At 40.9% G+C, this 19,241-nt stretch overlaps 1 protein-coding gene across 5 annotated transcripts in view; it reads right to left on the bottom strand.

Moving 5' to 3' along the window:
• The window catches only part of PCDH15 (protocadherin related 15), a 695,790-nt gene that overhangs the window by 269,277 nt on the left and 407,272 nt on the right, over nt 1-19,241 (bottom strand). For all 5 annotated transcript variants that reach the window (XM_075109425.1, XM_075109424.1, XM_075109422.1 and 2 more), the window contains 2 exons: nt 13,035-13,195; nt 8,830-8,985 (listed from right to left, as the gene is read on the bottom strand). In XM_075109425.1, coding sequence (XP_074965526.1) covers nt 8,830-8,985; nt 13,035-13,195 — 317 coding nt within the window. The remainder of the gene's footprint in view (nt 1-8,829; nt 8,986-13,034; nt 13,196-19,241) is intronic.

Below are 19,241 nucleotides of genomic sequence, written 5' to 3'. Positions count from 1 at the left end.
ATTCTCTGAAAAATCTTCCACCACGAAGTTTTCTGGCAGTTGGGGGAGGTGGAAATACATCTACAGAGGGGTTTCCCAGCTTCTTTGCTTTCCTACCTTTCAGAAAGACCCCAAAATGGCTCTAGAAAGCATTGCTTCAGCTGTCTCTAGAGCCCCACGTGTTTCCTTCCCATCAGACATGCCTACTCCAGAAAACACCTTGAAGAGGAATTTTGTTTCTCCACATTAAACGTTAGTATCTCCTACAGAAAGGCACTGAAGTTGTGTGGTAAATGGTTTGACCACACTGAGTATCTTACCTTATGCAAGATAAAATGTTAGGAATTGTAAAGAAAAAAAAATTGAGTGTTAGTGACAGTTTCAGGATAATAGTATCTGTGGGAATTCAACATGGTGAAAAAGAAGCACGATGACAAGAAACAAGTAAGATTTCAAAAGAAAGCAATAGAACAAAGTGAGAGGAAATACACACAATAAATCTTATTCTTCCACAGTCAACAGCTGTAATGCTTAAAAATTTCCTTCAACATGATTTATGTCTATTAGAAGTCTAGATGCAGACAGGAATGTTCAACACTTCCATAAAACATTTTGAAAATAAATTTTCTTATTATTGCCCATTTACAAAGTTGAAAATGAATAATCTTTCACAGTGGCCCCGAACAGCAGAGCAAAGTAAGATTTACAGTTAATCATTCTGAGCTAATATTCTTTTGATGATGTCTACCTGCAGAGATTAATTATTTCAATACCACAAGGAAAAAGATATGAATAATTACACCAGAAGCAATGAAAATTCAGCACAAGTTATAATTCTCAATAGCCCGAAGCCAAAGTTTTAAGATGACTGAAGCTTAAGAAACAGTAATTTTGCAATGGATTCCCATCTCTGCCAACTTAAAGGGGGAAACACCCCCAAAACAACCAGAAAAACAAATCTATTCTAAAATTTTGGTTTACAAACAGAAAATTCTCATCAGCTCTAAGGTTATGTATGTTTACTAAAGTAACACTGACTTCAAGCAGTATTCTAGCAACTCCATTACCTTTTCCAAAAAACCCCATGTTATTAAATGCTCCCGAGCTTACGGACACCTCTGTAACACTCAGGTAAGGCTCATGTGAAAAACTAACACCAAAAAAAAAAGTCAGTCTTGTGAAACCCAGGCCATGCAGAATGAGAGCTGTAATACCCGAGATAAAATTTGTTAAGTTGTGTTTAACACAAAACACAGACAACCACAATTCTGCCCTAGTATTACAAAATTTTAGTTTCTAGTCCCTGTATTAGGTTATATGTATTTAAAACCCTTGTAGCAATACTATAGATTTGCTTGTAAAGCATTCACTGAGTTGCATAATTCTTCTGAATTTCAGCGTAGCTCTAGAACTTTGTTTTAATATACTGTTATAACTCGTATCTTTAAGTAACTAATACGCATGGTGAAATTTAGCCCCAGGCTAATGTCATTTTGTCAGGATTGTTTTTCTAAATGAATAACGATGTGACATTTCCGTACAAAGAAAAACATATAACACACACAAAACAAAGGAAATACCCCTGCAGAATATTTCTAACAATCATAATTTTAACATCAACCTTAACTAATTTTTACTTTTATGAGGAGATTCATAACACTGTGGATAGCAGTTGGATTTGCTTTTGGCTGAGACGCTTATATACTTGGTCTTGAAAAAGGATAAGAAAGGGAAAAGGGAAACTTGTTCCTGAACAGTAGCACCCCTTTAAAGGGCTTCCACACTTGTGCTGCGCTAAGCTCTCCGTGAGGCTGGAGCCTGCTACAATATAGACAAAAAACCTGAAACCACCGGCTACCAGCAGAGCAGCAGCCCTGGGCCAGTTGTGGCATGAAGGAAAAGCGCCCATTTCCATCCTGGTGCTTGCCCAGACTCTGTGGTGTGGCAGGCACGGTCGCAGCAGCCCGAGAGCGGCAATCACCTTAGTTACTTCAGATGCCAGAACAGCACTACTTAGGAGTGTAATGGAAATACCTTTAATTGTTCTAACCCAGGATTTGAGTTACATATTATGCAAATTACTATAGCAGAAACCCCTGGTTGCTAGCCAGGCTGGGAGCAAGGGGAGGAGTTCATTGCAATGTTAAAACCTATAACCTGGCCCAAAGGGGCCAGGAGTGGAGACTGTAATGGATATACCTTTAAATTGTTGTAACCTGCGATTTGAGTTGCGTGTTATAGGAATTACTACAGCAGGAACCACCTGAACCAATGGAGGACAAGCCTTTCAAGGAGCAGTGCAAGTGCAGCAGTGACCCGACCTGAGCTGGCTTTGGTGCCCAGTAACTCCACGCAACACACCACCTCTCCTGTCCTGAGTGACCACAAGAACAGATGGAGCCCAAAGCTGTGGACTAAATGATATCTGTGTTATTTTATCAAAGGATGGGAAGGTGGGGTGGAGGTTAATGAGGTTGTATGGGATAGTGTGGAACCTGAGCATGATGTAAATGGTATGGAGTAAGGGGTGGATACTGTCCTGGGTTCAGCTGGGATAGAGTTAAATTTTTTCGTAGTAGCTAGTATGGGGCTGTGTTTTGCATTTTTGCTGCAAACAGTGGTGATAATGCAGAGATGTTTTAGTTGTTGCTAAGCAGCGCTTACACTGGTCAAGGCCTTTTTCAGCTCCCCGTGCTCTGCCAGGTGCACAAGGAGCTGGGAGGGGACACAGCCGGGACAGGTGACCCCAACTGACCCAAGGGATATTCCATACCATATGACGCCATGCTCAGTATATAAAGCTGGGGAAGAAGAAGGAAGGGGGGACATTGGGAGTGCGGGCGTTTGTCTTCCCAAGTAACCATTACATGTGATGGAGCCCTGCTCTCCTGGGGATGGCTGAGCACCCGCCTGCCCGTGGGAAGGGGTGAATGAATTCCTTGTTTTGCTTTGCTTCCACGCGCAGTTTCTGTTTTACCTATTAAACTGTCTTTATCTCAACCCATGAGTTACTTCACTTTTACTCTTCCGATTCTCTCCCCCGTCCCACCAACGGGGAGTGAGCGAGCGGCTGCGTGGGGCTTGGTTGCTGACTGGGGCTAAACCACGACAGGAGTTGCCTGAATTATGTCCCAGATCTGTTTCACAACCCAGACAACTATAACAAGTCAATAGCTTAATTACAACCTCATTTTCTTGACCATAGCTTATGCACAAAATGCCAGTTAAATTTAAGGAGATGGCTATTTTGTGTCTGCATTAGCCTCCTATGACCACTGAAGAGCAGCAACAATGAAGACTACTTTTACATATATACATAGACACAAGTGTCCACATAAATAGGTATGTTTTTTCCTATTAACTAACTAGCTATTTCATTTATAAATGCCCAGATAATAACCCTTAGGTTAAAAAGCACATAGTTATTTTAGGGAAACAGACATTCTATTTTATACTTCAAATTAGTAAGCTGAACTTTAAAACCAATTTTAACCGTAACTTAGTACGAACCCCAGTACTGCTGCTCAAAGCTGAGCCACCCAGTCAAACAACCATCACAGGCTCCATCAACATTAATAAGTACAAGAACAACACACTGCAGCTACATTCTTTTGATAGAATAATTGAATAATTAAGATGCTCCTGAAAAAAAGTATTTCCTCAATAAACATGTAACGATAATTTGTATGCTTGGCTGCAAGAGATACATTTTCAAACCACACATGCACTGGAAGGGAACATGAACTCCTCTGCACATTGTAATTCTGGAACACTTTACCCAGGGGTCTTCTGTACATTCAAGTCTCTGAATGACAGAAGGTAACGCTTAAATCCCTAAGGATCGTTTAACAATATGCAGAATAGAGCCAAATTGTACAGACATGTACAGATATGTACAGAGATTTCTCAGGATTTTTAGGATCCAGATTAAGGTATCTGAAGCAACAGGGTAAGAAATTATTGTATTTCTCATCTCAGTATCCAAGATTAGACCTGACATTAAAAAAAAAAAGCTTTAAAATACCTTAAGTAAGGAAGGAAGGGACCAGGGCTTTTTCATAAGAGGGACCACATAATTACTGGATTAATAAGTGTGCATATTTTGAAGGATTTGGGAAGTTCGTCTTAAGGCATGGAATTTTGCTCTCTTCAACTTAAGAGGGAGAAGGGAGACCAAAGGGAGTATTACCACTCAGAAATACTAAGGTTATCAGCAAACAGGTGTTAATGATAAAATTCTCTACTCAAACTGAAGGATGCCTTTAAAAAAATCAAGGAAATGCTACCATGATATTTGTGAACTTAGACCCATGCATGTTCTGATGCTGTGGCAGATGCCTGTGACAACAGGAGGAGTTTGATACAGATTAGGCAATATTTATTGTAATAAGAATTTTAATACATACATGTTCACAAGCAACTGGAAAAGAAAAAAAAAATTAGTCAAGAGCTATTACTTACACTGCCTTTAGTCTAATGCATTTTACAGCTACAAGGGACTGAAGCTTGGGTGAGCTCATTAGGAAAGCACCACTTCATGTTTCCCAATCCTCATGCTCTTCTGCATGTGAGCATCTGCATTATGAGCATCTGCAAGGGCTGCTGACAGCGAACATACAGTGGATTAGGGGAGCGTTTGGTCCAACTTAGTACAGACACCCTCCCGTTCTAAACAATCAAGTATAACAATCGGCATACCTTTTGATATTAACCAAGACACTACCCTATCAAATCCACCTCATTCTAAGCCTTCTGGAAAAATATGAGCTCAATTTTAAACTATGTCTTTTAATGTGCAAATGGAAGAGATTTCTGTGAAATTAGGAACTATTTTGGTATTAGAATTACCCTCCGCTTCTTCTACAAATTAATTTTACTATGTTGTGGACAGTTCAAATATAAAGAATATTTGACATAAAAACCATTCTATTTCTCCAAAACATAATTTAACCCCTTGACACTTCTGAAACTGAAAAACTACCTAGGAAACAAATAACTATAGCTAGACCTTATTATTACAGGTGCCAATAACTGCAATCATAGGATCATTAAGGTTGGAAAAGACCTCTAGGTTCACCAATCCAACCATAAACCCAACGCCACCATGACTCCTAAATGATGCCCTGAAGTACCACGTCTACATGTTTTTTTGAGCACCCCCAGGATGGTGACTCCCCCACCTCCCTGGGCAGCCTGTGACAGTGCCTGACAGCCCTTTCAGTAAAGACATTGTTCCTAATATCCAACCTAAACCTCCCCTGGCACAGCTTGAAGCTGTTTCCTCTCATCCTGTCACTAGTGACCTGGGAGAAGAGACCGACCCCCACCTCACGCAGCTGCAGAGAGCGAGAAGGGCTCCCCTCAGCCTCCCCTTCTCCAGGCTAAACCCCCCCAGCTCCCTCAGCCACCCCCCAGCACACTTGTGCTCCAGACCCTGCCCCAGCCCCGCTGCCCTTCTCTGGACACGCTCCAGCCCCTCAAGGCCCTTCCTGTCCCGAGGGGCCCAAACCTGAGCCCAGCATTCGAGGTGGGGCCTCACCAGTGCTGAGCACAGGGGCCCCATCCCTGCCCGGCTCCTGCTGGCCACACCAGTGCTGACACAAGCCCGGGGGCTGGTGGCCTCCTTGGCCACCCGGGCACTGCTGGCTCATGCCCAGCCGGCTGTCAGCCAGCACCCCCAGGGCCTTCTCCGCCGGGCACTTCCCAGCCCCTCTGCCCCAGGCCTGGAGCGCTGCCTGGGGTTGGTGTGACCCAGGGGCAGGGCCTGGCACTTGGCCTTGTTCAATCTCATACAGTTGATGTTGGTTCCTTGATCCAGCGTGTCCAGGTCCCTCTGCAGAGCCTTCCTGCCCTCCAGCAGATCAACACTCCTGCCCAACTTGGTGTCACCTGCAAACTTACTGAGGGCGCACTCGATCCCCTCATCCAGAACATTGATAAAGATATTAAACAAGACTGGCCCCAACACTGAGCCCTGGGGAACAACACTCGTGACCGGCCGCCAACTGGATTTAGCTCCGCTCACCACAACTCTCTGGGCTCGGCCAGCCAGTTTTTTACCCAGCCAAGAGTACCCCCGTCCGAGCCATGAGCCGCCAGCTTCTCTGGGAGGGTGCTGTGGGAGACACTGTCAAAGGCTTTACTAAAGTCCAGGTAGACACATCTACAGCCTCTCCCTCACCCACCAGCCAGGTCACCTGGTCACAGAAGGAGATCAGGGTGGTCAGGCAGGACCTGCCTTTCATAAAGCCGTGCTGACGGGACTTAATCCCTAATAGTTTTGACTATTTGGGGAAACCTTTGCCCTAGACATTACTCCCTAAAAAACAGAAGGGGGGGAAGGAATAGCAAGGCTGTCATATTTTTGCTGAGGATTTCCTTACAGTAGACGTATACAAGAAGCAGGGTGCTTTTGGGAGACTCTACACCTACAAAGCATACACACCGTTAAGCTGGTTAGCACCGGAGTTGTAAATCCGACGCTTACTGCGTACGTGCAGGTGGATTAAATGGTATGTGTGGAAAGCCCACGTAATGTTTTGTGCAAGCCACAGCGCATGTGTTCTTCATCCCACATAGGACGGCCAGAGAGACACGGCAGCTGATAGGAGAAACTGCTGAGTACAACCCTGTAAAGCACCTGAACAAATCCTCAAATTGACACAGATTACATTCTGGCTAGAAAAAATAGGAGATATTTGTGATGCTCACATATATGGTAGCTGTAAATAATAAAATCTACTTCCCTTTGATTTGCTCTATGTACTTATGTAAAAGAAATTTCTGTACTTTTTAGTTTACAAGCACACTAAAACCAGATGACCAGAGGCAACCAAAAAATCACCACAAAACCCTCATTCCAGTGCATTCCTGTAGTTAAATTCACAAGAGGCAGTGCCAATTACTAGCAGAATAAACTATCATTAAAAAATGTAATCAGTCACTAAAACCTTTGAGAAAGCCTGAGATACTTTGTGAACTTTTTTTTTGTTAATTAATGAGAGCACTAACCCACTGGGTACTGAAAGGCTCACTGCTGCCATGTCAGAAGCTATCAGCATAACGGTGATAAAATGAAACAAAGCAGCTAATTAACATCAGGACTGCAACTGGTCAAAGAACAACACTGCATTTTGCCCAACAGTGGTGCAAATAAATGATTGAGTGTATTTGCAACATTGCTACAGTTCTTAATATAAATAATTTTAAATAGTGCGTTTTTCACTCTGTCTTTCGGACTTCTTTCAAATTATGGAAAATCCTTGCTTCCTTAGTATTACAGCACTGACATACTACTTGCATTCAGTTTCATGGCAAAACTTATGCAGGTCTTGGAAGCGATCTGGGACCTGCATCACAGCCCATACAGGCACTTCAGAGTAATGTTTATATTGCCTTTATTCAAGACCAGAAGCACTTCTGCAACAGGTCTGCAAAAACATGGAAATTATAATGACCATGTAAAGGTCAACTTGAAAACAATTTCAGAGCATAAGGAGGACTTTACTCATACAGATGGCATTTTGTGACCTCCACATTCTGGTGGTAAGAAACATCAGTAAAAGGATTGCCGAAAATTTGCCTATAGGGAAACAATCCCCATTTAGAAGGTGTCACTACTCAGGAGACCACTAAGTTTGAAAAACCTCCCTATCCTTATCCCAACTCTCCACTCAAAAATAATGCAGGGGTGGGTTGTTTTTTCTTCCTCAGTACTTTTGGCTTAACTAGGCTTAAACTCATCAACCAAGTCTGCCGCTCCTCTCCTAAGGCCTACGAGATCTCCCGCACGTCACTTGGCTGGGGGCTTCGTCACTGACAGCAGTGTAGCAATTGTAACGGAATGTGCAACACAGTGAAAAGCTGAGTCTCCCAAACGCACAAAATTATGAAAGTTTTCTTTGAAACAGCAAATCAATCCTACTAAAAATCAAACAACTTGCAAGCAGTCGTGCTCCTTCACAAGACAAAACCCACCCAACAAGGACACAATGCACACTGCATTTAACAGCTTTATTTTCTTAAATGTAACTGTAATTCTTCACATCTTTCTCTGCAGAAGACTGACCCATCTTTCCATTCTTCTCTTAGTTTCAGTCTGGACACTTCCACTTTTGCATGTTACTTCCACTTCTTATTAACTAAAGCCCCCAAATACTAACTTACTGAAAACACAGATCCTTTGTATCGGTTACTAGCAGATTATGCAATCCCTAATAGACTAAAAAAAACTTAACTGTAAAGTGAAATGCAGTTGTATCAAGAAAGCTCAAGAAAGAAATAATTTTTTTCCTTCAAATAATACAGAGGATCAAATCCACAGCGCTCTATTCCATAAAAAGATAAAGCTAAATAATTCCATTCACAGACATCATTTTAAAAAGAAAAAAAAGACAACAATAAACCAAAACTGCACTTTGCCAAGCTTCAATATTGTTAACAAAACCCTTTGAACTCTTTGCTTTACATTTCCTCTTCCTAAACACATTTATTTTACTTCCAGGTTTGTTGCTATAACTCCATAATGCAGTAAAACATTTTCTAAATTTAACAGAAATCAGTGCTTCACTCCTTGAGACGTAGCTTCAGATTCTCGTGTTTTCCGCACTATTACAGGCATCCCGGGGAAAAGCGTGCTTGTGTATTCACTACGGAATCGGAAGGACAGCGTACATGCTATAGGCTGCAGCACACTGCCTGTGCTGTGCTTCTTCCAAAGTGACACAAACGGAAGGGATTTTAAAACAAGTGAATTTACCAGGTTTTCACGTGAGAAGTGAAAGACCCAAGAGCCGGCCTTTCGCAACGACACCACACAAGAGAGAGGAAGAAGAGGGAAGCGATTCTGACCTCATTTACTGCCACATAGTATCGCTGCTGCTGGAACCGAGGTGAGTTATCGTTCCTGTCTCTCACCACAATCCGTACTTCGTGGTTGATAATGGTGCCAACCTTTTTGTTAACACACTGGACTTGCACCACAATGGACTGAATGGACGTCGGTGGCTGTAAGTGAAAATACATTTTTACAATTCGCAGTCAAAACCTGAACTAACAGGTAAATTTTCCACGGATGTTAATATTGCCCAGGTTCCCTCATAGCCCATCAGCTTGCCTGGGCTAGGTTTAATACTCTGTGTCTGGATTAAAAAGCTTCTCTCAGTGTCCAGACTACAACTCACCCTGGCAATATTTTAAGTAGACCTACACGTCTCAAAGGTGTATTTTGCAGACCGAGCTTTACCAGCTCTATGTGCTACCACAGAAATAAAACCCCCAGCATGATTAGCGCTTCACACTTCCCTGGAGACCAGCAACAACAAAGCACATCATCTGAGCATCTTCTGGTTATTGAAACATACCTAGAAAATGTCACACTTTTTAACCTTTAGTTTATTAATATTGGAATCAAAAGGTCAAGTCAGAAATAAATTCAATATGCTAACACTTACATTTACCAAGTACTTTAGAAACAACTTGATTACCTTTAAGCATAGGCAATCCAAAGTCCTGTTGTTTTCACTCCAGGGAACATCATAATATTCAAATGAAAAATAACTCCCAAACTTGATGAATGGGTAAAGAAATTTAAGCTGGAAAGGCTATTACTGCTTACCTGAGTTATTAAAACAATTCTAAGAAGAAGAAAGGAAAAGGCACCTTTGGTTGAAATGGGAATTCAGAGAGACTGCTATGGAAATACAGCATTCCAGCGTGGCTTCCATTCACACCGCTCCCACCATGGCAAGTGCCAATTTACATATTTGAAACAACAGTCTGGCATGTAAAATATTGACAGCAAGTCCATTTTGATTTTGTATCCAACATCCAGCAGAGAGCAGGCAAGTGTGGGAAGGGACAAAATGAAAAAATTCTGTATTTATTAACCTCAAAGTCTTCAAGAGAATAAGCAACGCAAAAACGTAAAGATGCCTATGCCACGCTATTCTGTACAGTCCAAGCAAACAGGTTTTTGTACTGAGATTCTGAGACTTACAATTATACCATAATTATAGAGCTACATAATTATGATTTCACTCATTCCAAATGCTACAATTTCTTTGATTGATTTATGTTTTTTTCACTTGCACTATAATGGATTTTAGAACCATACGGCTTGCTTTACCCTTCAGACTTTGGCACATACCAGTTTTTAGAGTCTGCAGACTTGGGGAAAGAAGGGGCCTTTACGGTGCCGTTTAGATCTTGCATGAAATATCTATTCCTCCCTACACATTTCACCCTCAACTATCTGTGCAGTGAACTACAGCATGAGCTTTTCACTAAAAGGCCATCCTCTTTGCTGTAAAAATCTGCAGCCAGCTATGATGTGGTTCTACTTTTATCAATGGGGCTTCTAGCACAGGTAGGAACATACCAAACATCATCTGTGACTGAAATTAAGACTCTGACATTATAACATCCTTTTATTTTTCGTGCTGGGACCTCTAATAAACTTCAAACACTACTGAGTTCACCTAGATTTATTAGCAACGGCCAGGAAAAACATAATTAGGTGTAATGATAGTAACGATAGATATGTATGCAAATATATGATGTTCTGGATTTGGTCTCTCACAAGAACATGAAAAAACAAGAGAGTTTGTTGCCTTTGGCAAAATATGACAGAGTAGAGGGCCTATGATACTTTCACAAATGTACAATTCCTGCTGGGTCAGTGCTTAGATTTAAAATCGGGTCTTAAGTATTTAAAGTTTTGGAAACAAAGTCTGGAATTTTCTTATCTGATTTTGTTTTGAAAACATACTGTCATTCTCAGTAAAATAAATCAATGGAATCTAATAAGATTTTCTTTCAAGAAAAGTAATAAAAAAGAACAGGATCAGGCTAACTGGATCAGCAGCGAGCTGACAAGTGGGCACATTGGAGAGGAAAATAGGAAGAGTATCCAAATGTATTAAACGCAACCTTATATGCACCATTTGTGAATCAGAGAGTGCAATTTCTGCTCCATGATAAAAAAATTTTAAGATTCAACTTAAAACCCCAAATTTTATTGGCACTACTATGGTTTCATATGGTTTTAACCAAAAAGGTGAGAAAAACAGTTAACTATTTTTTGTTATTTTAAAAAAAAGGAAAAAAGGAACTGCACACACTCTTGAATGATCTTGCATTTTAGGGGTTAATATCGCTCTGGATCCGAAGGCTGGAAATACGCTTTAAATAAGACCCACATTAATCAAGTCAATGACATAAATTTCACATTTTTACTCAATCAGTGGGGTTTCTGTGGGTTGCTTTCATTTTCTTTGGCTTGTGACTTACACCAATTAGTTGAGACCACCAAGGACAGGTACAGTGGGGCTCATGCCCAAAATCTCAATTACCTTAAATCTCAGATGTTCTTTTCATATTCCAGTAAATTGAAATAAACATAAATGACTACACCACAAATGAGTAATTTTAGCCAGCGCTACTGCACTAGGGATGGGAAGTGTTTCAGGTCGCAGGAAGAAGAGGAAATAACCCCTTAAACGCCGTTGTATTACATATATAGAATTAAGAAAATGTACACCCTCCACTTGTTTCCTTGCCACTTGAGTCTACTTCTTGCAAAACACATCACTGTAAAGTGTCCATGTATTTACGATATTGTAAAATGTTTGTGACTTTATTAGACTGTTACTAATACTGGAAATCATTCGAAAAGGTTATTTTGGTAAAGCATCTAGTTAGATTCAGATAAAGCAGCTCAGATGAACAATCCTGTAGAGAGAGAAAAGTGTTGCTAAAAGACATTGAAAAAAGTATTAGTGCTGATCTAACCGGAATTCCTTTTGTTTCCCAATGCCACATGGATATGCAGGCCTGTGTGGGGTGAAGAACCTGCCCTACACTTCCTAGAGTGGTTCTTCTGCCTCACCTCCCATTCGGGGCTCCTGCTCTTTGCTCTGACTTAAAACTGAAACGCCAAATACGCTGCAGCACCAGCCTGTCTCCTCAAAGCAGCTGTTTGGCACCTGAGGAAATGCCAACTCTTTGCCAATGCACCAAAGAGCCTTTTGCCACCACGTCCCTTCTGCCATGTCTTGTGCTGCTTACCTTTGCTTCACATATGAAAACAGATTGTGAATTAAAACTAGATTAAGGACAGCTGAATTCAATTAGCTCTTTTAAACTAAAAATGGAAATGAAAAATTTGCATATTGTTTCTGGTACTTAGGAATATAACTCAAAACACACAGAGAAGACAAATTAGTCAATCAAGCTAATACAAAACAAACTTTCATGCGCTTCAAGGGAACTCCTCATCTTCAAAGCACTCTCTCCATGTTCATTACAGTCACTTGTGAGTCAATTTTCCTTTCAGATTCTGAAGAACTGCAGCCATGCTATAACACTGGGAGAAAATGTCTCAATTTTTAAAGTGTTTCTCTTCAATGAAATTAGCATAGATGAGAACGTTCCTATTTATTTTGTGCTTTTAATCTTTCTTCTTATAAAAATCAAACTTAGCCTGACAATATTTCTTTAATACTCTTGGGAACAACCATACCACACAAATTTTATGCTGCCTTAAACAAAGGAATCTGAACTAGCAAATTCTCGATTGAATATGTCAAGCTTTATAAGTGAATTGTAATATTCACAATTCCTTGGCGCTCGCTCACATCTCATAAGTCAATGTACACAGCTAGAGCAGGCTTTTAACAAGTGTCAAGGGACATGAGGTGAGCAGCACTTCTTCCAGACAAAAGCAGCAAACCAGAAAAAAATTGTTTTTAATTCAGTAAACAAGTCAAGTTTGGGTCAATATATATTTCTGCCAACGCACGCCTCTATTTGTTCAGTCTTTATTGTTGTTTGTTCATATATTTGTTGTGCAGAAACGGTCAAGTTTCTGCAGGGTCCCAGTAAGTCCTAATAAAGAACCAAATTAACTCTCTTCACATCTACCTGGGGACAAAAGATAGATGCAGCTGTTACATTCTAGCAGGTCTTGTGTTTACAATCCTTCGACGAGCATACATAGATTCAGAAATTAATGTCTATGGGGAGAAAAGAAAGCAAACGGCAAACCGCAAACTTACATCTCTGTCCAGAATTCGGCCAGTGCTATTCAGGTATAACCTCTGGCTGATAGGATCGAGGATCACCCAGTAATCTAGGTTATCCTTTAAGGAGAGTTCAATGGTGGGGTCTGGCCCTCCTGCGGTCCCTTTGATCAGCATATTGTCAACCAGGATAGTGCCTGCAAAAACAACAAACACACGAGGGAGAAATTTATACATGCATCTACATTTTTATGTCTTTTCATTACAACTGCAGCACTAGAAATACTGTTTTCTAACAAGGGTTTCTGGTATTTTATGTTTTGAGTGATTTTTAAAAAGTCTGAACCTTATTATCTGTAATGAAAAACTGCCTCTGACACTGAAGCTGTTTCAGACAATACTAGAAGAAGCACTTGCAATGCACAATAATGTAAGTTGACGATGAGACCCATCATATACAAATATCTATTTAACATTATGAGTTTTTTTCTCCATTGAGTAATCATCACCCAATCTCACCTGAAAGAAACAAAAGCACTGAACTAACTAAAACTGGAACAAATTTTCTACAGCAAGAGCGACACATGAAGGTGAGGGAAAAACCCCCAAATGGTTACATAAAGCTCTCCAGGAAAAAAAAGAAGTTTTATACCGTGAGTTACTCTGCAACTGAGAGCTAAATTGCAGCATAAAGAAATGAAAACTCTATATACCAAGGCAAAGGAGGTACTTAATAAGGACCAGCCACCTAGTCAACACACAAAATGTGGGTTTTTCTTCCTTCTCCCATTCCACCAGTTAACCAGCTCTACCAGGCAGCTCACAGTACCCACGATGTACATAATGCCCTGGGCAAAACACTCCAACTTTTCCAAACTTCAGGCGTTACTGATTACCCTAACCAGTGCACTCCGGTGCCTCAGATTTGCATGCACTGTGTTTATAAACAATTCTCCAAGATTTCATTTTTCTGAACAATTAACAGTACCCAGTTTTCTCCACACTGAAATATTAAAAGAAATTATCTTTAAGTCCATCAACAGTTATAGAGAAAATCTGTGAATGTCACCAGCTGCAGAACATTTAAATCAGTTGAAAATATTTTTCATGTAACCTCCTGTATTAAGGGCCCAAATAATCTATTCCGAAGTGGAGAGTAAAGTTTCTTTACACCTTCACTTTACAATGACAGCGACCTTGTATAAATTTATTCATCTCTGGCGAGTGGTTCTTGAGTTGGGCCGATGCTTTTTCTGGTAAAACAGTAAAACTAATTTACTGGTCTTAGCCACAGCAAACTGATTTACAGTCCTTCTGAGGAAAATACCACAGTAAGGTTTTTTTCAACTGTTTATTCTGAAAGTATATAACACAATAGATATGATGGGAAGAAATACTGCCAAGCATCCCTAACTGTGCACCACAGACTGGTTTCAAGTTCGAGGAGCAATACCTTTTAGCCACCTGAGAAACAGTTGCCACCCACCTGTTTTATGGCTATCAGCACGATTTCTAGTGCAATACCGTCTGTACAATTATATTCTGACCAGTAGCTTGAACTGACATACAACTTTTGAGAGACCATCACTAGTTTTAATGTAAAGAGGATTTCACCAGGAAAAACATGCTGTTTACCAATCCTCTGAGAGTTCAAACTGTTTATGTCTAGTCACAAATTTCTCCAAGATCTCTAAAATCCACCAGCTCCTCTGTATTGCCCTCATTATTGTGCCTCCATGATGATGCAAAGAAAGGTCAGCAATCTGAATTTGAGCTCATCTGAACAAAAGGTGCACCAAGAAAAGCCTCCCTGAAAAAAAAGACCAACCCAAACACAAACCCAAAAACCAACCAAGATATCGAACACCACAGTCACCCTAATGGCTTCAGTCGTTTTAATCTCTTCCAGTCTTCTTGTCCAGACCTGAAGGCAAAGCCTAAGTTCTAGCTGCCTCTTCACCAGCACTAATCCCAGCAGAAGGCTGTATATCCCCATTTGAATGATTCTCAAGGTAAATAAAACTCTGCCGTTTCCACCTGTGGACGGCAGAGCAGTAGGCATTCCAGCAAGGGCCACCTGCGCATAGCTCAGCTGTAAGGTGGTGCTTACAGAAAATGTTACATGGACAAATTCTTGCCAGGAAAAGGAGGAGCTTAAGGGATGGAAGAACTGGGGCAATTGAAGTAAGCAGATGACATGGAAAAGGGAACAGGAGAGGGTTGTGAGAGTAGTGTAAAAATATACTGCAACAGACGATTAGGAAATAAGGGAAGGAAATAGCAGAAAAGGCTTCTGTCTTCTCTCCCACGTTGAAGTCTAAGTCCATGAGGAACAAAGGGGCATCACAGCACAGGTTACCAGACCCAGAGCTACCACACCTGCCCACCAATACACCACTTTCAGATGCTTAACCAATCACGGTGTATGAAGAGGGTTTATTTCTCTCCTCAGAAAAGTATTTTTAAAAAATATTGTCCTATAATGAAAACTGGTCCCTGGTCTCTACCAAACGCAAGACTATGAATATAACCCAACACTCGTAGGTCCTGACAGGTGACAGTAGCAAAGACAAATTACTTTCAAACTTTGCAGTCCACTGCCTGAAGAGAAACCCAGTGTATGCAATGCTAAAGGAATTAGACGAATAATTTTGGCAGAATTCTGACTGCTAATAAAATAGTCTGCAGGGCTGTGCCCTTGTGAAGGTAGCGATCACCCTTCCGTGAACTGTATCAGAGGAAAAAATACGTACCTCAAAGGCACATCTAAATTCCTCATGGGACAGTGTGCATTTGGAAGCGGCAAGACACAAGGGCCTTAATACCAGACGCATTTTCTGCAGGTTAAGGATTGCCCTCCCGTTTAGTAACGGGCAAAAAAGAAGTGTAATTTTAAACTGCAACATATACGTAAAGAGGAAAGTGCTGCAAAACAAGTCAACAGAAGTTGTAACCGCATCCTTCGGTGCGATACACCAAATATTTTACTACCTGGCATTTGCAGGCAGCTTTGGTTCAGTATAGGTACGTACACCACGGTCTGTTGCTCTTTGTCCAAGGAGGCTTTGTCCTCCCTTGTCTAGTTTCTAGAAGATTTACTTCTGCCAAACTCGGCCTTCTACAAGGGCTAAAGAGCTCAAACAATTTTTAATTTTGAATGAACCTGAGAATAGATAAGTGCAATTGCATACTTTGAAAAATATTTGATCAACTTGAAATCTTGATGTGATAAATTTCATACAGTCTCTAGTAAAGGACTGCTACTTAACTGACCTCACTGCTTTGAATTCTGCATCTCATTCGACGTTCCTCTGTTGCACTCTGTAATAGCTATCTACTTGATTTAACAAAGCACTTCTATTCGGCTTGTTTTGATACAGTGACTCTTTCGTTCTTAAAAATGGACTGGGTTTTCTTCAGATATTCATGAGGCACTCGTACTTTGTCTTCAGGAGACAGCAGTTTGCAAATAATCCTTTTAATAGCCATCCTTAAAGTGCTATTCCTCTAATTTACAAAGAATCTGACACTGCAGGTCTTTACCCCTCTTTAGATCAGTATTATTTTGTTCCTTACATCCTCCCTCTGTCCTTGGACTAAAAATGCCAGGGAGGTAACCTACGAAGAATGACACTAGATACACACAGTTCAATGCAACCGTATCAACAGTTTGTCCATTAACTCTCCCTACACGCGAGCACAAAAGCAAACATATCCCTCTATATTTCCAACGTAGTCATACAGCAAGTTGAGGCAATTTGCTTTCAGAATTTTTTGCACAAACAGAAGCTCCAATAATGCTCTAGCTGAAGTGAAGTCTTTTACCTTGTTATAAAGGATACATACCTTCTCCTGCAATTATATTGCAAACTCAGTTCTACAGATCTGGGGGGGACGGGGGGTTGGCTAAAGTCTGCTGAGGGCACCTGAAGAAGATGCTGCCACTCACGGTGAGGAGAGCGGCGGTCCGTGTAGATGCATGTGTCATGCATCCACCCGCTGGACAGTTACACTCAAACACCCAAATGTTCAGCAGCATTTCAGCACCATTCCTGGCACTTCTGTCCTGTGTGCACAAGTCATTGAAAAGGACACCCGGACTAGAACTAGTCATATTTTTCCTGACTAATTAATAAAAAAGACTGATGTGAAAGTTAATCAGCACAAGTAGCTTTTAAGAACAGATTTTCATCTTGTGTGGAGACCACAATTTGGCTGCTTTTCCACCTTCACTGAAGCCTGACGATGACCGAGATGTCTTGTGGAAAGACCACACAGATTTTCAAAGGATTAGTACAGAATAAGCCTCAAGGAATCAAAGTCGAGCAAGTTGTTGGCTAAAAAAAAAAAAAACACCCAACAAAAAAGCGCCAGAAAACTACAGCCTGTACAAGAGAGAAAAGATCTATTATTTTCAGGTGTAATATTATTTTACTGGAAGTAATGACATTTACTCAGAAACGTTATCTGAGCTTCTTGGGAATTATTCAACAAGTACCTACAAAACAAGACAACGACAATAAAAACTTCAAAGCGCTGAAAACCTCATAACAATAGTTCTACACTAGACTATTCCTTTGTGAGGAATCCAGAGGTTGAAAATCTTCATTAGAGTGAAATAATAGGGAAGGGTTTGCTTTTACAGATCAGCCTCTGCAGAAGGTGATCTTTCTACGGGAAGGGTATTACGAGGGACTCAGGTGCAAAAACCATGAAATACAGATTTTGCTGGTGATGCTCTGCTAAAGACAGCAGACCTGTAGTGCTCATTGAAGACTCAATTATAACATGATTTAACACATCTTGGGATTATTTTAGCTGAATGTTTCAGCAGAGCCCTTTTTTAAGGAGTCAGTGAATTACGGCGGGTCTGGGAATAACCCTTATGCCAGCACATGAATCAGAAAACAGGATCCAGTAGAATGAAACCCGCAGCTCTTGTCTTTTAACTCCTAGAAGGAACTTGCATTAGTTGCCTAAATGCAAGGATTACAAAACAAGAGGGCTGTTTACTTCCACCAGTGATATTTCAAATTTAAAAATTAAACCTACAGCTGGAGGAAAGCATCATATTCTTCCTACTTGAAGCAGTAATTAAAAAGACAAAAGTGGGCCAGGAGCGGGGCTTCTCTTTCGGCAGTCGCTGAGCTCAAGGCATGTGGAGCACACCCCGCCTCCCCAGTGACACCACCAAAGGGCTGCACCAGGCAGAAGCTCAGGCTCATGCCTGACAGTGGGACCAAGGACTTCACGCATCATGGATGGTCAGTCTCAGTGACCTTGAAGAGATATACCTAACTGCAACCAATAAAGCTGTATTTCTGCAGAAATACAAAATCCAAATTGGACAGACCTTACCCTGAACAAGGCTCTTGTAAGCAACATCAACTGTGTGTAGCCTTCCACATGCTCAGGACTAGATGGGCAGTGTTCAGCTTCAGCTGTGCTCAGTGCAGAAAATTGCGAGAGATCCCAGAAGCACCTGAGCACTCACAAGCTACAGGGCTGAAGCCAAAGCCTGAAGGGAAGTGTGTCTGAAGCCAAGGCAGAAGTATAATAGTCCCCAAAAGTTTTTTATCATCCAAGTGTACTTATCCTTCCTTTGAAAACAGTCTAAAACTTGTCATTCTAATTTTCCAAGTTGATGAAAAGATAAAACCACCTGCAACAGCACGATTAACCTCCAGTACTGCCAAATAACATTGGCAGCTACTTCAGCTCTATGCTGTACAAAAAGGCAAAATCAAACAACAAAAAAATCATATTCTGCTGTTCACACAAAACAGTTTTCATTTCAGCATATTAACCAAATCTGTATAACAACAAGTCTAAATAACATGTCAAGGAATTTACTTTAAACATACACGGTGTTTCCTGCCCTGGAACACCGTCTATAAATTTTTCATGGTACCCATCTGGAAGGAAGTGACTTTAGGAAGGAAACAAGTATCTGATGCACTGTACTCACAGAGGCACGGTACATTACATGAGCAACATGAGATATTACTTATTCGCTTAAGGGAAAGGAGGTGAATTTGCAAAAGACAAGTGAAAAGAAAATCGGTACTTAAAAGGCATATATACACACATACACACATGCACTCACTGAGCGGCAGTAAGGGCAAGTACTGATAGCTGTCAATAGATGGAAGGAAATTCATCACTTCTGCGCTCTAAAGCAGTGGGTTTTTTTCACACCTAGTCTGTTAAAATATGAAAACCAACCAAGCAAGAACAGTGAGA

The sequence above is a fragment of the Phalacrocorax aristotelis genome, chromosome 14, assembly GCF_949628215.1.
Source record: "Phalacrocorax aristotelis chromosome 14, bGulAri2.1, whole genome shotgun sequence".
Taxonomy (NCBI): Eukaryota; Metazoa; Chordata; class Aves; order Suliformes; family Phalacrocoracidae; genus Phalacrocorax; species Phalacrocorax aristotelis.
The sequence above is the reverse complement of the archived record's forward strand: the minus strand, read 5'-3'. Positions and strand labels throughout refer to the sequence as shown.